Source organism: Branchiostoma belcheri, unplaced genomic scaffold, assembly GCF_001625305.1.
Source record: "Branchiostoma belcheri isolate BF01 breed outbred unplaced genomic scaffold, Haploidv18h27 scaffold36, whole genome shotgun sequence".
In the NCBI taxonomy this organism is placed as follows: Eukaryota; Metazoa; Chordata; class Leptocardii; order Amphioxiformes; family Branchiostomatidae; genus Branchiostoma; species Branchiostoma belcheri.
The window spans coordinates 2,547,714-2,564,821 of record NW_017803976.1 but is presented as its reverse complement, the minus strand read 5'-3'; the positions used below and the strand labels follow the sequence as shown (position 1 = coordinate 2,564,821).

Below are 17,108 nucleotides of genomic sequence, written 5' to 3'. Positions count from 1 at the left end.
CGAAAACTTCACACAAAGATCCGTTACGTGGAAGGAGTGATCATACTTTTTTTAATTCCAACATGTAATCACCAGACGTGGTGACGGCACACAGTTTTTTCAACTTGTATTAATTTCACCACCAACACAGGGGACAATTACATGACAGGACAATACTCATTTACACCTGAGCTAGGTGAGGAAAGTCGTGTAAAGTGCATTTCCGAAGGGCACAAGATCGGTGGCATGTCAGGACTCGAACCCGGGACCTCTTGGTTCCGAGTCGCGCACTCTGTCGCTGCGCCACACGACCCCACGATGATCATACTTTGTGTAGGAAAAAAATGTCAATATATATGTGAGCTGACGAAAGGAACTTGTTTATACCTGTTTTATCTTCAATGTTTTACTTCCCATCATAAAAGTCTAGAGTCTAGTTATCTGTAGAGGTCAGTGACATCTGCTTGAACAAAATGGCAGTGAGCCCAAACTGTTACTACTAAGGGCCGTTCCATTTTTCGGTCAAAAAGGGAGGTTGGTAAATCCTTTCCGCGGTCCGCTTATAAGAAACACAGGGATGCTTTCTCGAATGTTAATTAAAGAATGTGCATTGTGAAAAACTTTCGAAAACACACCATCAAACGCTATGAAATGTTCAAATGCAGTAGTCGAACACTTTAAAGCTAAATTTTAGAGCAACTCTCGCTTATTATTTCTGCTTTATTTAAACAGGGTAGAGACCTCAGTGCTATTTAAAAACACTGCTTTTAAGGAATGCCTTGTGACAACAAGTTACACATGAAAACAATGAAACCAACACATTAAACAATACATGAAATTACAAAACAACCAAGCGTCAAAATAAACTCCTTAACCGTAAATCAATGTCGTCAAGCCAGGCCAAGGTCAGGAGGTCAGAGGTCAGCAGTGTTGTTTCAGAACCTTCTTAAACGACAGGTAAGACGTGGCCACTCTAACTGTGGCAGGTAGGCCGTTCCAGGCAAAAGCTCTTCGGCCAGATTCCAGTCGGACTTTAGGAAGTTTTAAAGTATGTATATAATGTTGGGTACTGTGGTTTGTAAGATAATAACAAAGATGACCTTCTGAGTGGGCGTGGTGAGCAGTTTAACCGGTACATCTGAGCACGGATCAGGCGTTCGATCTGACCTTTAACCTTTAACCTGTTGATAACCAAGGACGCCAAGAGCCAAGATAATTCACCAGTTTCCCATTCCCAGAATGCAATGCGAAAACAGGGGGCCGATGCCTTTCTGTCCATTTGCATAGGACAGGAAGGCATCGGAATGATCCTGTTGACGTTAAACAGCTTGATTTTCAGTGTGTTTTGAGGTGTTGGGGCATTTTATGCTAAACGTTAATTAAAAACCCTTGTCCTGCTGTGCGCAACATATGTCGCGCGGCACATACAGTACCATCTATGTAGCACCCTGTATAGGTACGATTTGGGGGTATTTCTCGTGCAACGCATCACACCTCAGCAAAACGCAACGAATGCGGAAGTAACTATGCCACTGCAGGGCAAAAAAAATTGGGGGTCTATGATCTAATTAAGACATGAAATTATTGAAAAATATTGTGCCAGGAATGCCAGCAGGACAAGGGTTAAATTATTGGATTGGATCTGAAAACAAATAGAGAATGATTTTTTTGGGGGGAATATGTGGTTTGTTACGTTATAGTGGTAACGCTATACTGATGCTGTAACGTTACAAACCACATGTTCCGTGTTGAAAAGAACACAAAAACGTCATTATTCATTTGTCGTCAGATTCGGCCCATAGTAATTCAATTAATGTTGGGCATAAAATGCCCCAACACCTCAAAACACAGTGAAAAGCAAGCTGTTTAACGTCAACAGCATCATTCTGTCTTATGCAAATAAGGGTTAGCCCCCTGTTTTGCGTTGCATTCTGGGGATGGAAAACTTGTTAATATTTCGGTCACGTGCTGTTTTTAACAAGAAAACTATTGAGGTTAGTCCAATCATCTGAATGTGATATCTATAATAAAGAACAATTCTCCTATACTTTGATATACACGTCAAATCCAATACAATGACAACACAACTTGTGGGTATTGGTTTTATATTGTCATATTCGTCAAGAATCATATCCCATGAACATAATCATATCCCATTAAAGCTTTTGATCAAATTATGTAGAAGTCACTTATCAGTTTACAAGATTAAATATCGGACGTACCATATGTATATACGTATCATAACAATAAAGGAGAATAATATTCTTATCAACGAATTGATTTCTTGCCGCCACCCGTATGCATGTTTGAAACATTCCACGCTATTGTTCCCAGTATGTCAGGTGTGTGAACAGGTTAGAGAGTAACATCTAGACTAAGCGTTGCCTGAGGCTAGGTAGTCGCAGGCGTCCCTGGGTGTTCAAGGCGTCAACACGGGGGTCGTTTCACACAATGTCCCTTCTGTCAAATCACCCATTTTCAGTCGTCCACTGCACGTGAGTACAGTTTTACTTGGTATTATATGTTAAGAATCATTTAGAAATCTTTTATGATTCTTGCTGACAGCAGTAACTTGAACCATTTGATTGACAATCCAAGAAAAGATTCGCCCTCCAATGCAAACATTGCCTGCGAGTTGGAATGTGTCGTACGCCCATGTTACTAACAGTGGAGTGCCCGCACGTTGAATTATTTGCTCGATGTCACTGTGTAACAAAATGGAGTCTTTTCTACCAGTCGTATTTGTTATTTACTTGAGATGTGAAGGAAAAAAGCTGTTGATTCGTATTGAAGTGCTCGAGATATTGAAAATAGTAGAATTTGCAGGTCACCTGGAAGAAGTTAGTTGTACAGTTGACTTGAGACACACAGAGGGACTCGGGTTCGAACGTCACTTACTTTCAGCATGGAGCTATAATTGCTCTCAGTGCATTAGCAGATTATAATGATATCCAGTTATGATCTAAATGAGGCATATATCGAAGTATTTTAAGGACAACACCCGGAAAGTCTTATGATCCAAGAAAACTGTTTTAACCTCCGTGCTTAGTCTCGATCGTACAAGGGCAAGTTATTACTTATTATTCAACCCACCCAAGTTGTTATGTACTTTTATTTAACCTGTCGTTACCCAATCGGGACGTCTACTAGAGGAATTCAGCAACATTTTGGAGTTGGGTGTATCTGCATAGTGTTTATGGTTTATTACTAGCAGGCCGAGAGAGAGACATTGCTAGCAGATATCGTTCTATCAGTATGTAGTTTTCAGTATGCAAGTATATGACATTTTGTATTAGAACAGTAGGATTACTTAGTTTACGGTTTTATTATTTTTCTAAAAAATTCCCGGGATTTAAGAAGAGACGTTCGAATATTATCAACAGGGCCGTCAGAAAAGTTAATCGAATGATCCACAGTCTGTTGATTTTTCCCTGGGCGAGGCTTGTCACACGTATGACCTTTCACCATGGAGTCATTTATTATGGCACCTGCAGGGAGTTAACCATGTCTGAAAATCTGTATTCACCAGTTACCCATCCCCAGAATGCAATGCGAAACAGGGGGTCTAAACTCAGCACTTTGGCAGAACGTACTGCGCCTGCTCAGAACCCTGGATTTTCGCGTTTTTCGTTGGATTTTTGGTCAACGTTGCATCAGAATTTTCACTGTTGTAGAGGATATCTTTTCTGACACAACATTTGGAAACTACTGTCGAAATGTTAACCTTATATGAGAAAATACGACCTTATATGAGACATTCTGCGAAGTCCTATGTACAATACTCAACTATGTACAGTACTAAACTCATTTGCTTAAGACAGGAAGGCATCGCAATGATCCTGGTGACGTTAAACAGCTTGCTTTTCACTGTGTTTTGAGGTGTTGGCAGGGTCATTTTATGCTCAACATTAATTAAATTACTATGGAGCAAATCTGACAACAAATAGAAAATTTTTTTGCTATTTTCAACACGGAACATGTGGTTTGTAACGTTACAGCATCAGTATAGCGTTACCAATATAGCGTTACAAACCACATATTCCAAAAAATTAATTCAGTCTCTATTTGTTGTCAGATTCAACCCATAGTAATTTAATTAACGTTGAGCATAAAATGCCCCAACACCTCAAAACACACTGAAAATCAAGCTGTTTAACGTCAACAGGATCATTCCGATGCCTCCCTGTCCTATGCAAATACGTTTAGTCCCCGTTTTCGCACTGCATTCTGGGGATGGGAAACTGGTGAATTTTTGGTACAAGGAGAACGAGCAGAATAGATAGCCTTAACTTAAAACAAAAACATACTTCTTTTATCACACAGTTACGCAAAAATATTTGAGCATTTTCATACTTTTACTAAAGCTGGGGATGAGCACAGATCTTTGTACTAAAACATGTGTGAAAACTAAATCTGGTTTATGTTGTGTTGCGTTGTGTTGTGTTGTGTTGTGTTGCGTTGTGTTGTGTTGCGTTGTATTGTGTTGCGTTGTGTTGCATTGTGTTACGTTTCGTTGTGTTGTGTTGCGTTGCGTTGTGTTGCTTTGTGTTGTGTTGCTTTGTGTTGTGTTGCTTTGTGTTGTGCTGTGTTGTGTTGCTTTGTGTTGTGCTGTGTTGTGTTGCTTTGTGTTGTGCTGTGTTGTGTTGCGTTGCGTTGTGTTGCGTTGTGTTGTGTTGTGTTGTGTTGCGTTGTGTTGCGTTGCGTTGTGTTGCCTTGTGTCGTGTTGCCTTGTGTTGTATTGCGTTGTGTTGCGTTTTGTTGTGTTGTGTTGTGTTGTGTTGTGCTGTGCTGTGTTGTGCTGTGTTGTGTTGTGCTGTGTTGTGTGCTGTGTTGTGTTGTGTTGTGTTGTGTTGTGTTGTGTTGTGTTGTGCTGTGTTGTGTTGTGTTGTGTTGTGTTGTGCTGTGTTGTGTTGTGCTGTGTTATGTTGTGTTGTGCTGTGCTGTGTTGTGTTGTGATTGTGTTGTGTTGTGTTGTGTTGTCAAACCCTATTTATCATCAGTTTTCTGTGTTCGCCACATGTGGGTATTTTAGATGTCTCATTGTTACAGAATATCAATCGGTAGTTGTTGCTGTAGATATACATTTATCAATGTCTTGAAGAATTCCAAGAATTGTCTTGTTTTGAAAATACCTTTCTTTCTGTGGGTAGATTCTGATTGTGTCCTGATGGCGTCCATGACCAGTCAGTGGCGCCTCCTTGCGGTTCTGTTGTACATTGTCCATCTACACACGGCCCTAACATGCCCGGATGTCTGCACCTGTACATTTGGAAACGCAGTAGTCAACTGCAACGGAAAGGCGTTAGAAACTGTACCGCAGAACATACCCACAACTGTGACAAGTCTAATGCTGAGGGATAATGACATTTCTCAGTTGTCAAACGGTTCCTTCTCCGGTTTATCTCTTTTATACTCGTTGAATCTGCAGTCCAACAAGATCAGGCATATCCCAAATGGTGTTTTTGTGCCCAGTATTCACTTCCTTTTCCTGAAGGAGAATAATATTAGTGATATCTCCAGTGGTGCTTTTGAAAATCTCGTCAATCTCCGTGAATTGTACCTTGACAACAACGCCTTAACCAACATTCAGTACGGAACGTTTACCGGGTTGGTAGATCTTCAAACCTTGTCTCTCAGTTTTAACGCCATCAATAGCGTTAGCAACGACAGTTTCACCGGTCTGACCAACCTCCGAACACTGTATCTCCAAAACAACGACATAACTACCATCCCTACCGGTCCTTTCAAACGTTCGCCTAACGTAGTTCACTTGTTTCTCCACAACAATCCACTGCGATGTGACTGCGTGCTGTATGAGCTAGTACAGTGGTTCAACAAAGATGGACGGGACCTAGGGACGGTACCTTATGAGTTAACCTGCGCTTCTAGTCCGTTTCCTGAGTTGGTGGGATTGTCCGTAACTGACGCTGCTTCTCAGATGACGACGTGTGTTCAAACAACATCCCTGAAGCCGGGCACAACTAGTACACCATCCCCTCCAACCCAGGCAATCACCCAACCGAGCAGCAAGACCATGACAGCAAAATCGACAACGTCTTCCACTCTCGCCAATCGCAATACTACACCTACGACTACGACTACAGCCACACCCATAGCACCACGCAAAAGTACAACCATGAAGGCCATGTCTGAATTACCACCCAAAACCTCACCACCTAGCAATGCCAGCGTAGCTATTGACATCCAGCGAAGCACAATTCCTACCACAACACATTCAGTCGTTAGAAGCACAATCGTCAAACAAGGCAATGTCACTGTGTCCAAGGCAGCAATCACTGAGGCATTGCATAGTGTTGCAGTACGAAGCACTGTAACCTCGAAGCCTTTGCCTACTATTGGCACTCAGACAGTCTTAAACTTGGATGATCGCCAGCCAGTTCTTCCAAACACAACCAGGGCGACTACCAGCAAAAGCAACACAAGTCAACGCATATCCTCATCGTTGCAAGACGTAACAACCACGCCCCATCCTAAAATTACTAGCATTGCGCGTACATCAAAATTAAATCTCACAACAGCAGATAAGGCAACACACAAATACAGCACAGGTAGAGATACCACCATTCAAAACAGCACAATTCTACAAATATCTTCAACACCTTCCAAAACAGAGACCTCAACTCAGTCTTATTTGACAACCAAAAATTTGGCAACGACAAAACGTAACACTACAGCCGGCCGGGTAACAACCAAAGGTACCACAGAGCAAGACTCTACCATGCAAAACAGCACAATTTTACAAGTAACATCAACACTACAAGAGGCAACGACCAAGACAACCCCCTTTGTGACAAGTAGAGCGGGCACATCAACACAAAACACTACAACAGCTCAGAAGACAAACCTAAACACCACAGATACTTCTTTGGTTTTACCGCCAAAAGAGAGGACCATCCCTGTCACCGAACATCTTATTGGAATCCAAGACGTCACCGTCGGCGAGACCGTTACTATCAGATGTGACGCCGCGAGTCCTTCGAAAAACGTCACGTATAGGTGGTCAGTAGACGGCAAGCAAGATCCCGACTACCGAGGACAAATTCTAAGGTAAGTGTCAAGATCTTTGATTATACTTGAAACTATGCCAATTTCACATACTAGTAAGATCGACAATTAATAATATCTATATACTATATGATACATTAATATCAACTGATTCATGGTACTGTATTAAATAATAATACCTTGATACCTTATATTTGTTCTTGTTAACTGGACGTTACCCATGTGATACTGTTTTTCATCTAATTTTCATTTTATGTCTTGTGATGACGTGAATATAAGCTATATCGCTTGAGTGCGTCGCCTCTATGTATTATTTGTACGTTGAAATTTAAAAAAAAACAATATCGACAATAGAAAGCTAGCAAAATCATACACAAAGCGAATTAAGAATTTATTCCATACAAAGTTAAGTTTACCACAAACGCTATTTTCTACCAGATGTCATTGATAAACTTGTTTGAAGTCGTGTACTAAGAGGCTCCAAGTGTATGAACGAATTTGCAAACATTGTACGTTGAATACGGTGGAAGACGAAACGCATTTTATCTCAAATTGTACCCTCTATAGCAATGAACGAAATGAACTCTTTGACGTAGCCTCCAAATTCTACCCAAACTTTTACACATATACAAATGAAAAGAAACCTACTCTCCTCTTAACATTCGAAAACTCATTCGAAATTACAGAAAAAGTAGGACCCTTTGTTTTCCTCTGTCTTCAAAAAAGAAGTCAAACCCAGTAGTCTTTACTAGCAGTTTCTTAGTAGTTATCAGTAGTTCTATGTGTACTAATTATCTTACAAATGTTTCTTCTGTTCATGCAAGTAGCCCCCGGGCATGAATTTGCAATAAAACGTATATTAAAAATCTTGATCATAACAGTAAATATGTCTCTATACAGCTACATCCCCCAGAGGAATGGTTCTCACCGGATCCAGTGTACAGCTCACACCGATGAAGGGGACGGCGTCTCAGACATCATTACACTGTTTGTCAAACCGGCAGGTTAGTTAGTCTTTTCATAAATCCTTCCTTTTTCAGTTCAGCTGACGTACCTTGTGTACATCAATTTGTAATGTCATGCGTTTAAAACGATAGAACAGATGTGACATATTTATTGCCCATGCTTGTGTTCAAAATTTGACGTCTGTGAGAAACACGTTTTGTCCTGCGGGGCCCACATATATATATGGGTTGTACATACAGTACCATCTATATAGTGCGCTGTATATGTGCGATTTGGGGGTGTTTCTCGTGCAACGCAGCACACCGCAGCGAAACGCAACGAATGCGGAAGTAACTACGCCGCCACAGGGCAAAAAAAGTCAAGGGTCTGTGTTACGTAACATGATTAAGACATGAAATTATTTGAAAATATTGTGTAAAAATTGCCAGCAGGACAAGGGTTAAATCGCAGGTATTTTTTATTCCAACATGTAATCACAAGTTTTTTCAACTTATATCAATTCTGCTACCAACACAGAGGACAATAGAATACTTATTTTCACCTGGGCGAAGTGGCGAAAGCCGTGTAAAGTGCCTTTCCAAAGGGCACAAGATCGGTGGCATGTCAGGACTCGAACCTGGGACCTCTTGGTTCCGAGTCCAGCACTCTGCCGATACGACACACTACCCCACCTAACTAAGGTATAATCGCAGTTATTGTGTCTCATCATCTCATATATATGTAAATTTTGTGTTGCTTAGTAGAGGCCCAAACCATGGTCAGCCTGAATGAAACAACAACAACCACAACCAATACCGTGAGCATCTCACAAAGTTCTACCGCGAAAACAACACCGAAAAGTACTACCAATCAAACAACACCATTTCAGTCAACCAAAGTGCCCACGAGCCAAGCACATTCAACTTCCAGGCAGGTTTCTACGTCAAAAACTACAGAGAACACAACTACTTCAACTACTACTACTACTGCTGCTGCTGCAGTTCAAAATACGACTGTTGGCATAAATGTGACCCTTCCCAAACCAGACATACTGATAGAGGATGCAGGGGAAGGCTCGACAGTACCCGGGAACGGCTCTAACCCAGACCGGCCGCCCGTTATCCGAGTAACCGAACACATCATCGGGATCCAAGACATCACAGTGGGAGAGACAGTTACAGTAAGGTGTGATACAGAGGGTCTGCCGACGGTTTGTGTCAAGTACAGATGGACAGTGGATGGAGAGGTGGTTGATGGGCAGAACGGACAAACTCTGAGGTAACATCAAACTTTTCCCTTTTCATACAGCCTGGTAATTAAATGGAGTTATTTGAGGCACTTGAAACATTTATTTCCGTCACAAAACGTGTCGATGGTCCTTTTAGTGGGGCAGATAACTGAAATAATCTTTCAGATTGTGATACAAGCACCAAACTTGGTACAAATACTCATGAGACATTACTCTTTTGAAAAAATACGCGGGCCACTTGATTTGACTTTTGGCGTCCCCTAGCGGCGCTTTTTGGTACTGCAACCGACCTTTCGGGCTTTGTATCTCCTGTTCTAAACATGCTACAGCCATGATTTTTATGTGGTAGAAAGTTGTTGGAGTAAGGAAGAAATGACATTAATTTAGTGTCTCTAGCAGCTTGCGTTGGAACTGCAGAAGCGTTTTTTGCCGGTGCACAATTTGCTCCAAGTGCGCTCTTTGGTACTGCAGCCGACCAAAAAGTCCTCTCCTTTAGAACAGGAGATACAAAGCCCGAAAGGTCAGTTGCAGTACCAAAAAGCGCCGCTAGGGGACGCCAAAAGTCAAATTAAGTGGTCCGCGTACTTTTTAAAAAAAGTAATGTCTCATGAGTATTTGTACCAAGTTCGGTGCTTGTATCACAATTTGAAAGATTCCTCCAAAATTTGATGTTATCTGCTCCACTATTTCAGTGATACCACATAAGATAACCTCATATGATCATGCGTTACATGCGTTTTCCTCACACATTGTATTATTGTTTATGACCTCTGACCTCCAAAACTGTATATTATCATTATGTTGTTTGAATACTTTTATAGGAAGCCTTGTACTTAACTCTGTTGAAATTTCATATTGTTGATTGATGGATCTTAGCCTAATGTGGTACTTGTAGCCTATTAGTAAGTTATATTGTGTATGTTTAATTTGTGTATCTTTCGGCACTCGATATCAGTCATGCTGCCTGGGTGGCCAATGCATTGCATCGTTGCAATTGAATGAAAATTAAAAACAAATTTTTAAAAATGTAGTTATGATAAAAATACACCATATGATTCAATTTCGACTAATGACATGTTCCCCAACAGATATACACCACAGACGGACGGACCCCACAAGATTCAGTGCACGGCAATCAGCAACGGTATAGACGGCATATCAGACGCCATCACAGTGTTTGCCATGCCAAAAGGTACGTAAATTTGTATATTGCCAAATTGATGTGTTTTGTCAGTCTTCTGTGGTGGGACTTGAGCTTGGATATTGAATGCAAGGCTGCATATGCATTATGCAGCAAGTTTAAGCTGTAATTTCCAACACAACGAATTGGACTCACCAAAATTTTGGTTTGGACTGTACAACTCCAGTCTTTGTCAAGGAATGAACAATCCACCGCTTCCGTGACGTCACGCAGGTAACACATGTGACTCCGTGAGCAGTGGATCAGCAGAAAGTCTGTGGCGCCCCCCGTCTCTGTTGAAGGATGGTTGTAATACCCTGATGTAGATGGCCTCTTTAATCCCTCGTGCAAAGAAATCCGGTTCTGAATCCAGGATTGTTACTTTGTCCAGTGAGACTGAATGACCAGGCGATTCTATGGGTATATGTAGTGAGACCTCCGAAATAGTCGAGCTAGGTCGTTTGTGTTCTAAGAACCTAGCCTTGACGGATCTTTCAGTCTCTCCAATATAGGTTTTGGACTGCATATGCATGTTGCATTGTGGACAATATGACTAGATGTTTCAATCTCTTTATATCGTAGCTTCAAGTATCTAATTTTTTTTGTGATTGATCCTACAGGTAAGAAGCTAGACGTGATTACAAGGTGTGAAAAAGACCCTCATTCCGGAGTCAGTTGGGACAATATAGTGAAGAGCTGCGATCTTCACATGCACGAACTGGCAGAGGTACAGTATGTATTTGATATGTACATGCCAAGCTTTTAAACTATCGCTACAATTTTGTATTATGGTAGTTAACTTTAGACCTTTCATATAATGTTTAGTACCACCTTTTTTGTAATATTATGATACCAACATGTTATTTTTATTTCAGTAAAGATGTTTATTTGATAATCGTTGAAGAGGTTCATCATTCACGTAGAATTAACAGTTAGTAGAAATTCTTCGATCAGTGACTGTATTTTTGTAAGGTCTCGACCTAGTCTCGTGTTCTCGCGAGACTAGGTCACTCCGTGATCAAGGTGTACAGTTGACTCCGAAAATTTGGAGGTACGTAATCTACCTTACAAAAATACGAAGAATTTCTACTAACAGTTTATTTGACAAGTTTGGAGTAAGGTTGTATTGTACTGAATCAGCAATTTAGCTTAATGGCTGCAAGTGATTTATATTTTAGTAGCCCATTCATCATAATAATCATCATTGAAGTTCATTCTTATTAGAAAGACTTGGAATGGTTTATGAAACATTACAGTGAGAGATTTTTCAGCGTGAAGACAAAGTGTAATGCTGTGACAATTATGTCATTCCAGATTCCCGTAACTTCCGCAAATGCCCCGGATGTCGCTGGAAAGCTTCGCAACATAACGTCTTCGAACAACAACTTGACAGTTGACGACTTGGGGGATGTCAGGATGGTTTTCGAAAATGTTGCAAACGCCAGCTCACAACCAGATGTAAGGATTTTTTCATGTTTTATATATAGCTGTATTCATTGCGTTTGAATCCTGTCGGTTTGTACAGGTGTACAGCTGTCTTGAAAGTACATCTGTGTTGGTAGAAGTCATTTTGAAACAAGTTTGAACTTCAATTTCCAACACAAGAAATTGGAAGTACCCAAATTTTCGACTGTACAACTTCAGTCTTTGTCACGAAATGAGCGATCCATCGCCTGTGTGACGTCAAGTTATGCAAACTCTCTGCAACCTATGATCCACTGCTCATGGAGTAACGTGTGTTATCTGCATAACGTAACGTCAGGGAAGGGATGGATTGCTCATTCCTTGACAAAGACTGGAGTTGTACAGTCGAAGATTTGGGTAAGTTCAATTTCTTGTGTTGGAAATTTCAGTTCAAACTCGATTCGTAATACCTCTAACTAAGTTAAAATCACATGTTTGCATTGCTGTCTCAGGTTGGTTACTCACTTCTGGAAACCGTGGACCTGATAATGGACGCTGATGATGATGTACTTCAGAACAGCCAGAAACTAGATGGTTCCCCATCAAAGTAAGTACCAACAAGAATTTTAAAAAAACTTCATTTCATCGATTCAACAAATAGTGGAGTCATTTTGCTACGGAGCTGAAATGTGTTTATGTTATTACAGAATTGTCAAGGCAATGGAAGAGAATAATGATCAGATTGACCTCACAAATGGCAAGTTCAGTCACCTGGGGAAAAACTTTGGAGTGGAAATTTTCCAGATGACATCATCCGAGTTGTTAGGCGGGTTCGTATGTTTTTCATTTCATTGTACAGCTTTAAGGCTTCATTAGTATTCTTACTGTCTTAATAGTATTACAATTGTATATAATGAATTATATTTTTTGTCAGTGTATTGTATTGTATTTTATGACAATTGTATGTTATTGTAGAATTTTGTATTTCATGTCAACAATTGTTTGGGAGGACAAGGTGTCAATACTCCTGTTTTGTCCTCCCTTCCACTTGTATGTTTGTACTTGTGGTGAATTCTAATAAACAAATAAACAAACATTTATTGGGGATGCAACAGTGCATGACAGGTTGTAGCCAGGCATGAGTAAGTTTGGTAGTGGCCACGAGCATAATACAAATCATTACAATATACAAGACCTACGACAAAATACATTATAGCAATGCATCATAGAATTGCAGTGCAGTATACAATAACAAAAAAATACATCATCATCAATATGAAGTCAGTTTTTAAAGTCATTGAGTTTATGAGTTCGTTATACAAATACAAAGAAAAAACATACCAACCGTTCTATGTTTCAACCTGAAGGGGTTTCATGGTTCTTTTCTGTGTCTTTTTAGGTGATATTTTCGGAAAAGAAACTCGTAAAGCGGAAACCGGTGTATACTGTTTAGAAAAGCACCAATGTATTTTCTTTAGAATGTTTTTAAATTCTGTTTTCAGGGTCGTATTTGCACTTCTGGATGACGGCACTGATACCCTAAACAACGAGACAGTCCGGACCTACATTGGCGAGGAAAGTGCTTCGATGCCTACCAAGGACGTGGTTGCTTCTATTGCCTTACCCGATCAACTTGGTATGTTTATTTACATCACCATATTTAGAATTCTATTTTAAATACTTCTGCATTTTGCTAACCATAATGAATAGTACGGGGGGTACAATTGTATTAACATTGATGGTCGGAAGTATTTTTTTTTATTTTATTGAAATTGCAAAATGCAATACACGCGGAGCAGAGGCAGCTGTTGCTGGTGTTGTGTCCCGCACATAGAAACGGATACTGGACGTGACAGACAATACTCATTTTCACTGGAGTGTAGTGAGGGAAGTCGTGTTAAGTGCCTTTCCCAAGGGCACAAGATCAGTGGCATGTCAGGACTCGAACCCAGGGCCTCTCGATTCCGAGTCGCGCACGCAGCCATTGCGCCACACGACCCCAAACTATTTTTTAAAAGTTTGAGAGAAGATGAGGGAGGTTAAGGAATATTTTTTATCGCCCTGGTGTACATACCATGTATCTGTCACATGTTATCAACATAGCAGACCATGACATGTATATTTGCAACAGTTTATAAGACTCTTTTTTCTTAACACGTCTACCCTAGAGCCGACCAGTGACGATGTCCGTCTGAGTTTCACCATCTTCCAGAATAGTAGGTTGTTCCCGTACGACCAGACGGTGGATGTAGAAAGAGGGTTCCACCCACAGACCGTCAACAGTAAAGTCATCGCCGGCAGAATTAGTGGACTCCAGACCAAAAATCTGTCCAAGCCTGTCATCCTCAAGTACCTCCCGGTCGACGTAAGAACTATTACTAAAGCAAAGCACAGATAAGGATTTGCTAGCAGTGTTTCAACTTCGAAGAAATTTGTAGCAATTTCTCCTTCACAGATCTAGATTACTGTTTCTGCTCAGTTTCTTCTTCTTTTTATTCTTCTTCCGTTCTAAACCTGCCCGATACAATGACCTGATCCAGACGTCTGTCACCATGGTAACTAGTGTTGGCTTACATCATGTTGCAGTTTAATAGCAGGAGGGATTTAGACTCCTCTCGCCATATATGTGAATGTGTTTGAGTAAGAATTAACAAAGCAGACCATATGTGACGGTTAACACTATGCATTTTCTTTACAAATGTTACCTTTCTAGTTTTTGTCAAACATTTACATAGTGTTTTATGACATTGCTTGAGGGTAAACATACAATACATCCATTTTCTTATCTTTGTTTTACAGAGGCGCAACATGACTAATATGACCTGTGTCTTCTGGGACTTCGCTGCCAACCATGGAGGCGGTGCCTGGTCAACAGATGGATGTTCATATGGAGGAATGGACAAAGGGAGAGTCGTGTGTGAATGTGATCATCTCACTAACTTCGCAGTCTTAATGGTGAGCTTTAAACTATTTATTCACTTCAATAGACTGTGTTATTTCTGATTTTGGTAGAATTTGTAACTCGTTTGCGATTTCTGCATCTATAGCACGTACATCATAATGTCGTTTCTTTGATATTTTATTTTCAAACTGCAGCAACACACTATTCACAAAAACGAATTTGCCGGCCTGGTCGCCGTAAGTAAGGTACTCTGTGGTCTGATGGTCATTGGACTAGCCATCACTTTGATCACACATGTGATATTCGAGTAAGTATTTAAATTCTTCGGCCTTACAATACCTAATATCGAATTATTGTACAACACTGTACTACCTTCAATAACATTAATTTTTGACACAATCCTTTTTTGTCGTTGTGTCATATGAAAAGAAATGCCTTTTGGTTGATATTATGTTTATATTCAGTTACATTTGATTTGTTATTGTTATTCCTGTTTCATATTATTTGTTCTGATAATTTTGTTAATATTGCCTTTTGCATATTTACTTGTCATTATTCTGCGATACTGTTTGATATTATCCTTCTGTCGTGTTTGAATTTATATTGATTAAGCTACCATTGTTAGTCATTGATGATGCCATTATCATTTTTGGTTCGACATTACTGTTCTGTTTTATTCATTTACCATTTGTTATTCTGCTACTAGTTACTGTACTTTGTCCTGTTTTTTCTGTTTGAGTTGTGTATCCTTTTGTAAAATGCAATGGAAAATGTGAAAATAATGTATTTTTCATATTTTCCCAGTGAGTTACGTCAGCACAGGTCACAAATCATCCTGATGAACATCTGCCTCGCCCTCCTGGCAACTCTGGTGGGTTTCCTCCTGGGGATCGGCTGGACGGAGAACGACTCCAGCTGCAGGGCCGTCACGTTCTTCCTGCACTACTTCCTGCTGGCCTTCTTCGTGTGGACCGCTATCGAGGCGTACAACATGTATCTGGCCTTCGAGAAGACCATCGCCGACACCATGAAACGGTTCATCATCAAATCTGCACTAGCTGGATGGGGTGAGTATTAAGTCGTGTTTCTCTTTCACAACACCTTCCGGTACATCTCTTTCACAACACTCTCCAGTAGATCCAATTTAAAAAGCCACCCGCCAACTGTTCATATAATGTTTCTAGTATGTAGGTTATGTTACCTTCATCTATACATAATTTGACTTTCTTTTTGTGCTCAATGTGTGTTTTTTTTACAATGTTATCTGTGACAGATGTGTATTCATATTTCTGTATGAGCAATGGAAGTTTAGCCCTTTGGGCTAAAGGGCTTTGAAATAAAGAGAGGAATGGGTTACCGACTTGGTTTCCGTTTAAGGGGAGTTTTAATTGTTTAAGACTATCTATCTTGGAGACGAAATATATATTTGCAGTTCCTACGTATGATCAACACAGAGTGGCAGGGTAATAAAGAGCTAAGTTCAAAATAAAATGACATTAATACTTCATATTCAATACTTTGCTGTTGTTGTTTTTTTAGGTATTCCGTTCGCCTTTGTCCTCATCACTCTGGTGTCTGATGTGCGAGGCTACAGGAGCGACAACTTGTAAGTACAGTACTCTACATGTCTTACAGTGGACTAAAATGTAGGTGGGGTATGTGGGCTAGTTCATTGACTTCAAATATGTGTTCCACTCCAAATGATATGCGAAGTTCATCTGTGTTGGTAGTAATCATAGTGAAATGTTGAACTGTGAATAAAATTTTCAACGACCACTGTCACCTTCATCAGGATAATTAATGACCAGGCAATCACTCCAAAACGTAATCTCGCGAGAGTTACGGTTACAGACAAAAGACCTAATTCACACGAGACTTAACGAATGCGTGGCGTCAGCAATTGACCAAACCCACCAGGGAGTTTATATCGTCCACCGTCTCTGTTAAGTAATGGCTGGAGAGCCCTGATATATATGGCCTCCATGTTAATGCCTCTTAAAATGATATGCAACGTGTCTTCGTCTTGACGATACTGATGAAACTGAAACTGAAACTGTTTTATTCACATTGATTGGCAGCCAATATGCATTGCTTGGCTGAATTGCACAAGTGATTACATGTTAAAATAGCTTGAAAAGAGATACACATTAAAAATCACAACATTGACGATTAAAATTAAATTGATTTAAAATTCTGTAGGTCAGGTCTATTAAAACAGAGGCGGACTACTATTTACAAGTCTTGGTTACTGAGGCTTATTGCCTGAAACAGAAAAGATTTCCTCAGTATTTCAGTTCTGAACAGTTACTGATCTCTCCTCTGTCGTTGTACAGCTGCTGGTTGGAGGGGTTTCAGTTACTGATCGGTTTCATGCTTCCCGCTGCCGTGACGCTGTGTTTTGACGCGGTGACGTACTTCGTCAT

At 40.3% G+C, this 17,108-nt stretch overlaps 1 protein-coding gene across 1 annotated transcript; it reads left to right on the top strand.

Moving 5' to 3' along the window:
- The first annotated feature begins 5,135 nt into the window (after positions 1-5,135).
- On the top strand, positions 5,136-15,763 carry LOC109475995. Its single transcript, XM_019776804.1, has 13 exons — positions 5,136-7,047; positions 7,906-8,009; positions 8,712-9,228; positions 10,288-10,391; positions 11,000-11,106; positions 11,694-11,837; positions 12,296-12,390; positions 12,491-12,613; positions 13,286-13,419; positions 13,952-14,148; positions 14,583-14,738; positions 14,880-14,992; positions 15,490-15,763. The coding sequence occupies exons 1-13, from the start codon at positions 5,147-5,149 to the stop codon at positions 15,761-15,763; spliced, it is 3,969 nt and encodes a 1,322-aa protein (XP_019632363.1). The 5' UTR covers positions 5,136-5,146.
- The last annotated feature ends 1,345 nt before the right edge of the window (positions 15,764-17,108 follow it).

Bases quoted from the DNA above. Each gene is read 5' to 3' on its own strand.
- LOC109475995 (XM_019776804.1), top strand. From the start codon at position 5,147: ATGGCGTCCATGACCAGTCAGTGGCGCCTCCTTGCGGTTCTGTTGTAC. The intron at 9,229-10,287 runs GTAACATCAAAC...GTTCCCCAACAG, and splicing joins CAGAACGGACAAACTCTGAG to ATATACACCACAGACGGACG. The intron at 14,739-14,879 runs GTGAGCTTTAAA...TTCAAACTGCAG, and splicing joins CTAACTTCGCAGTCTTAATG to CAACACACTATTCACAAAAA.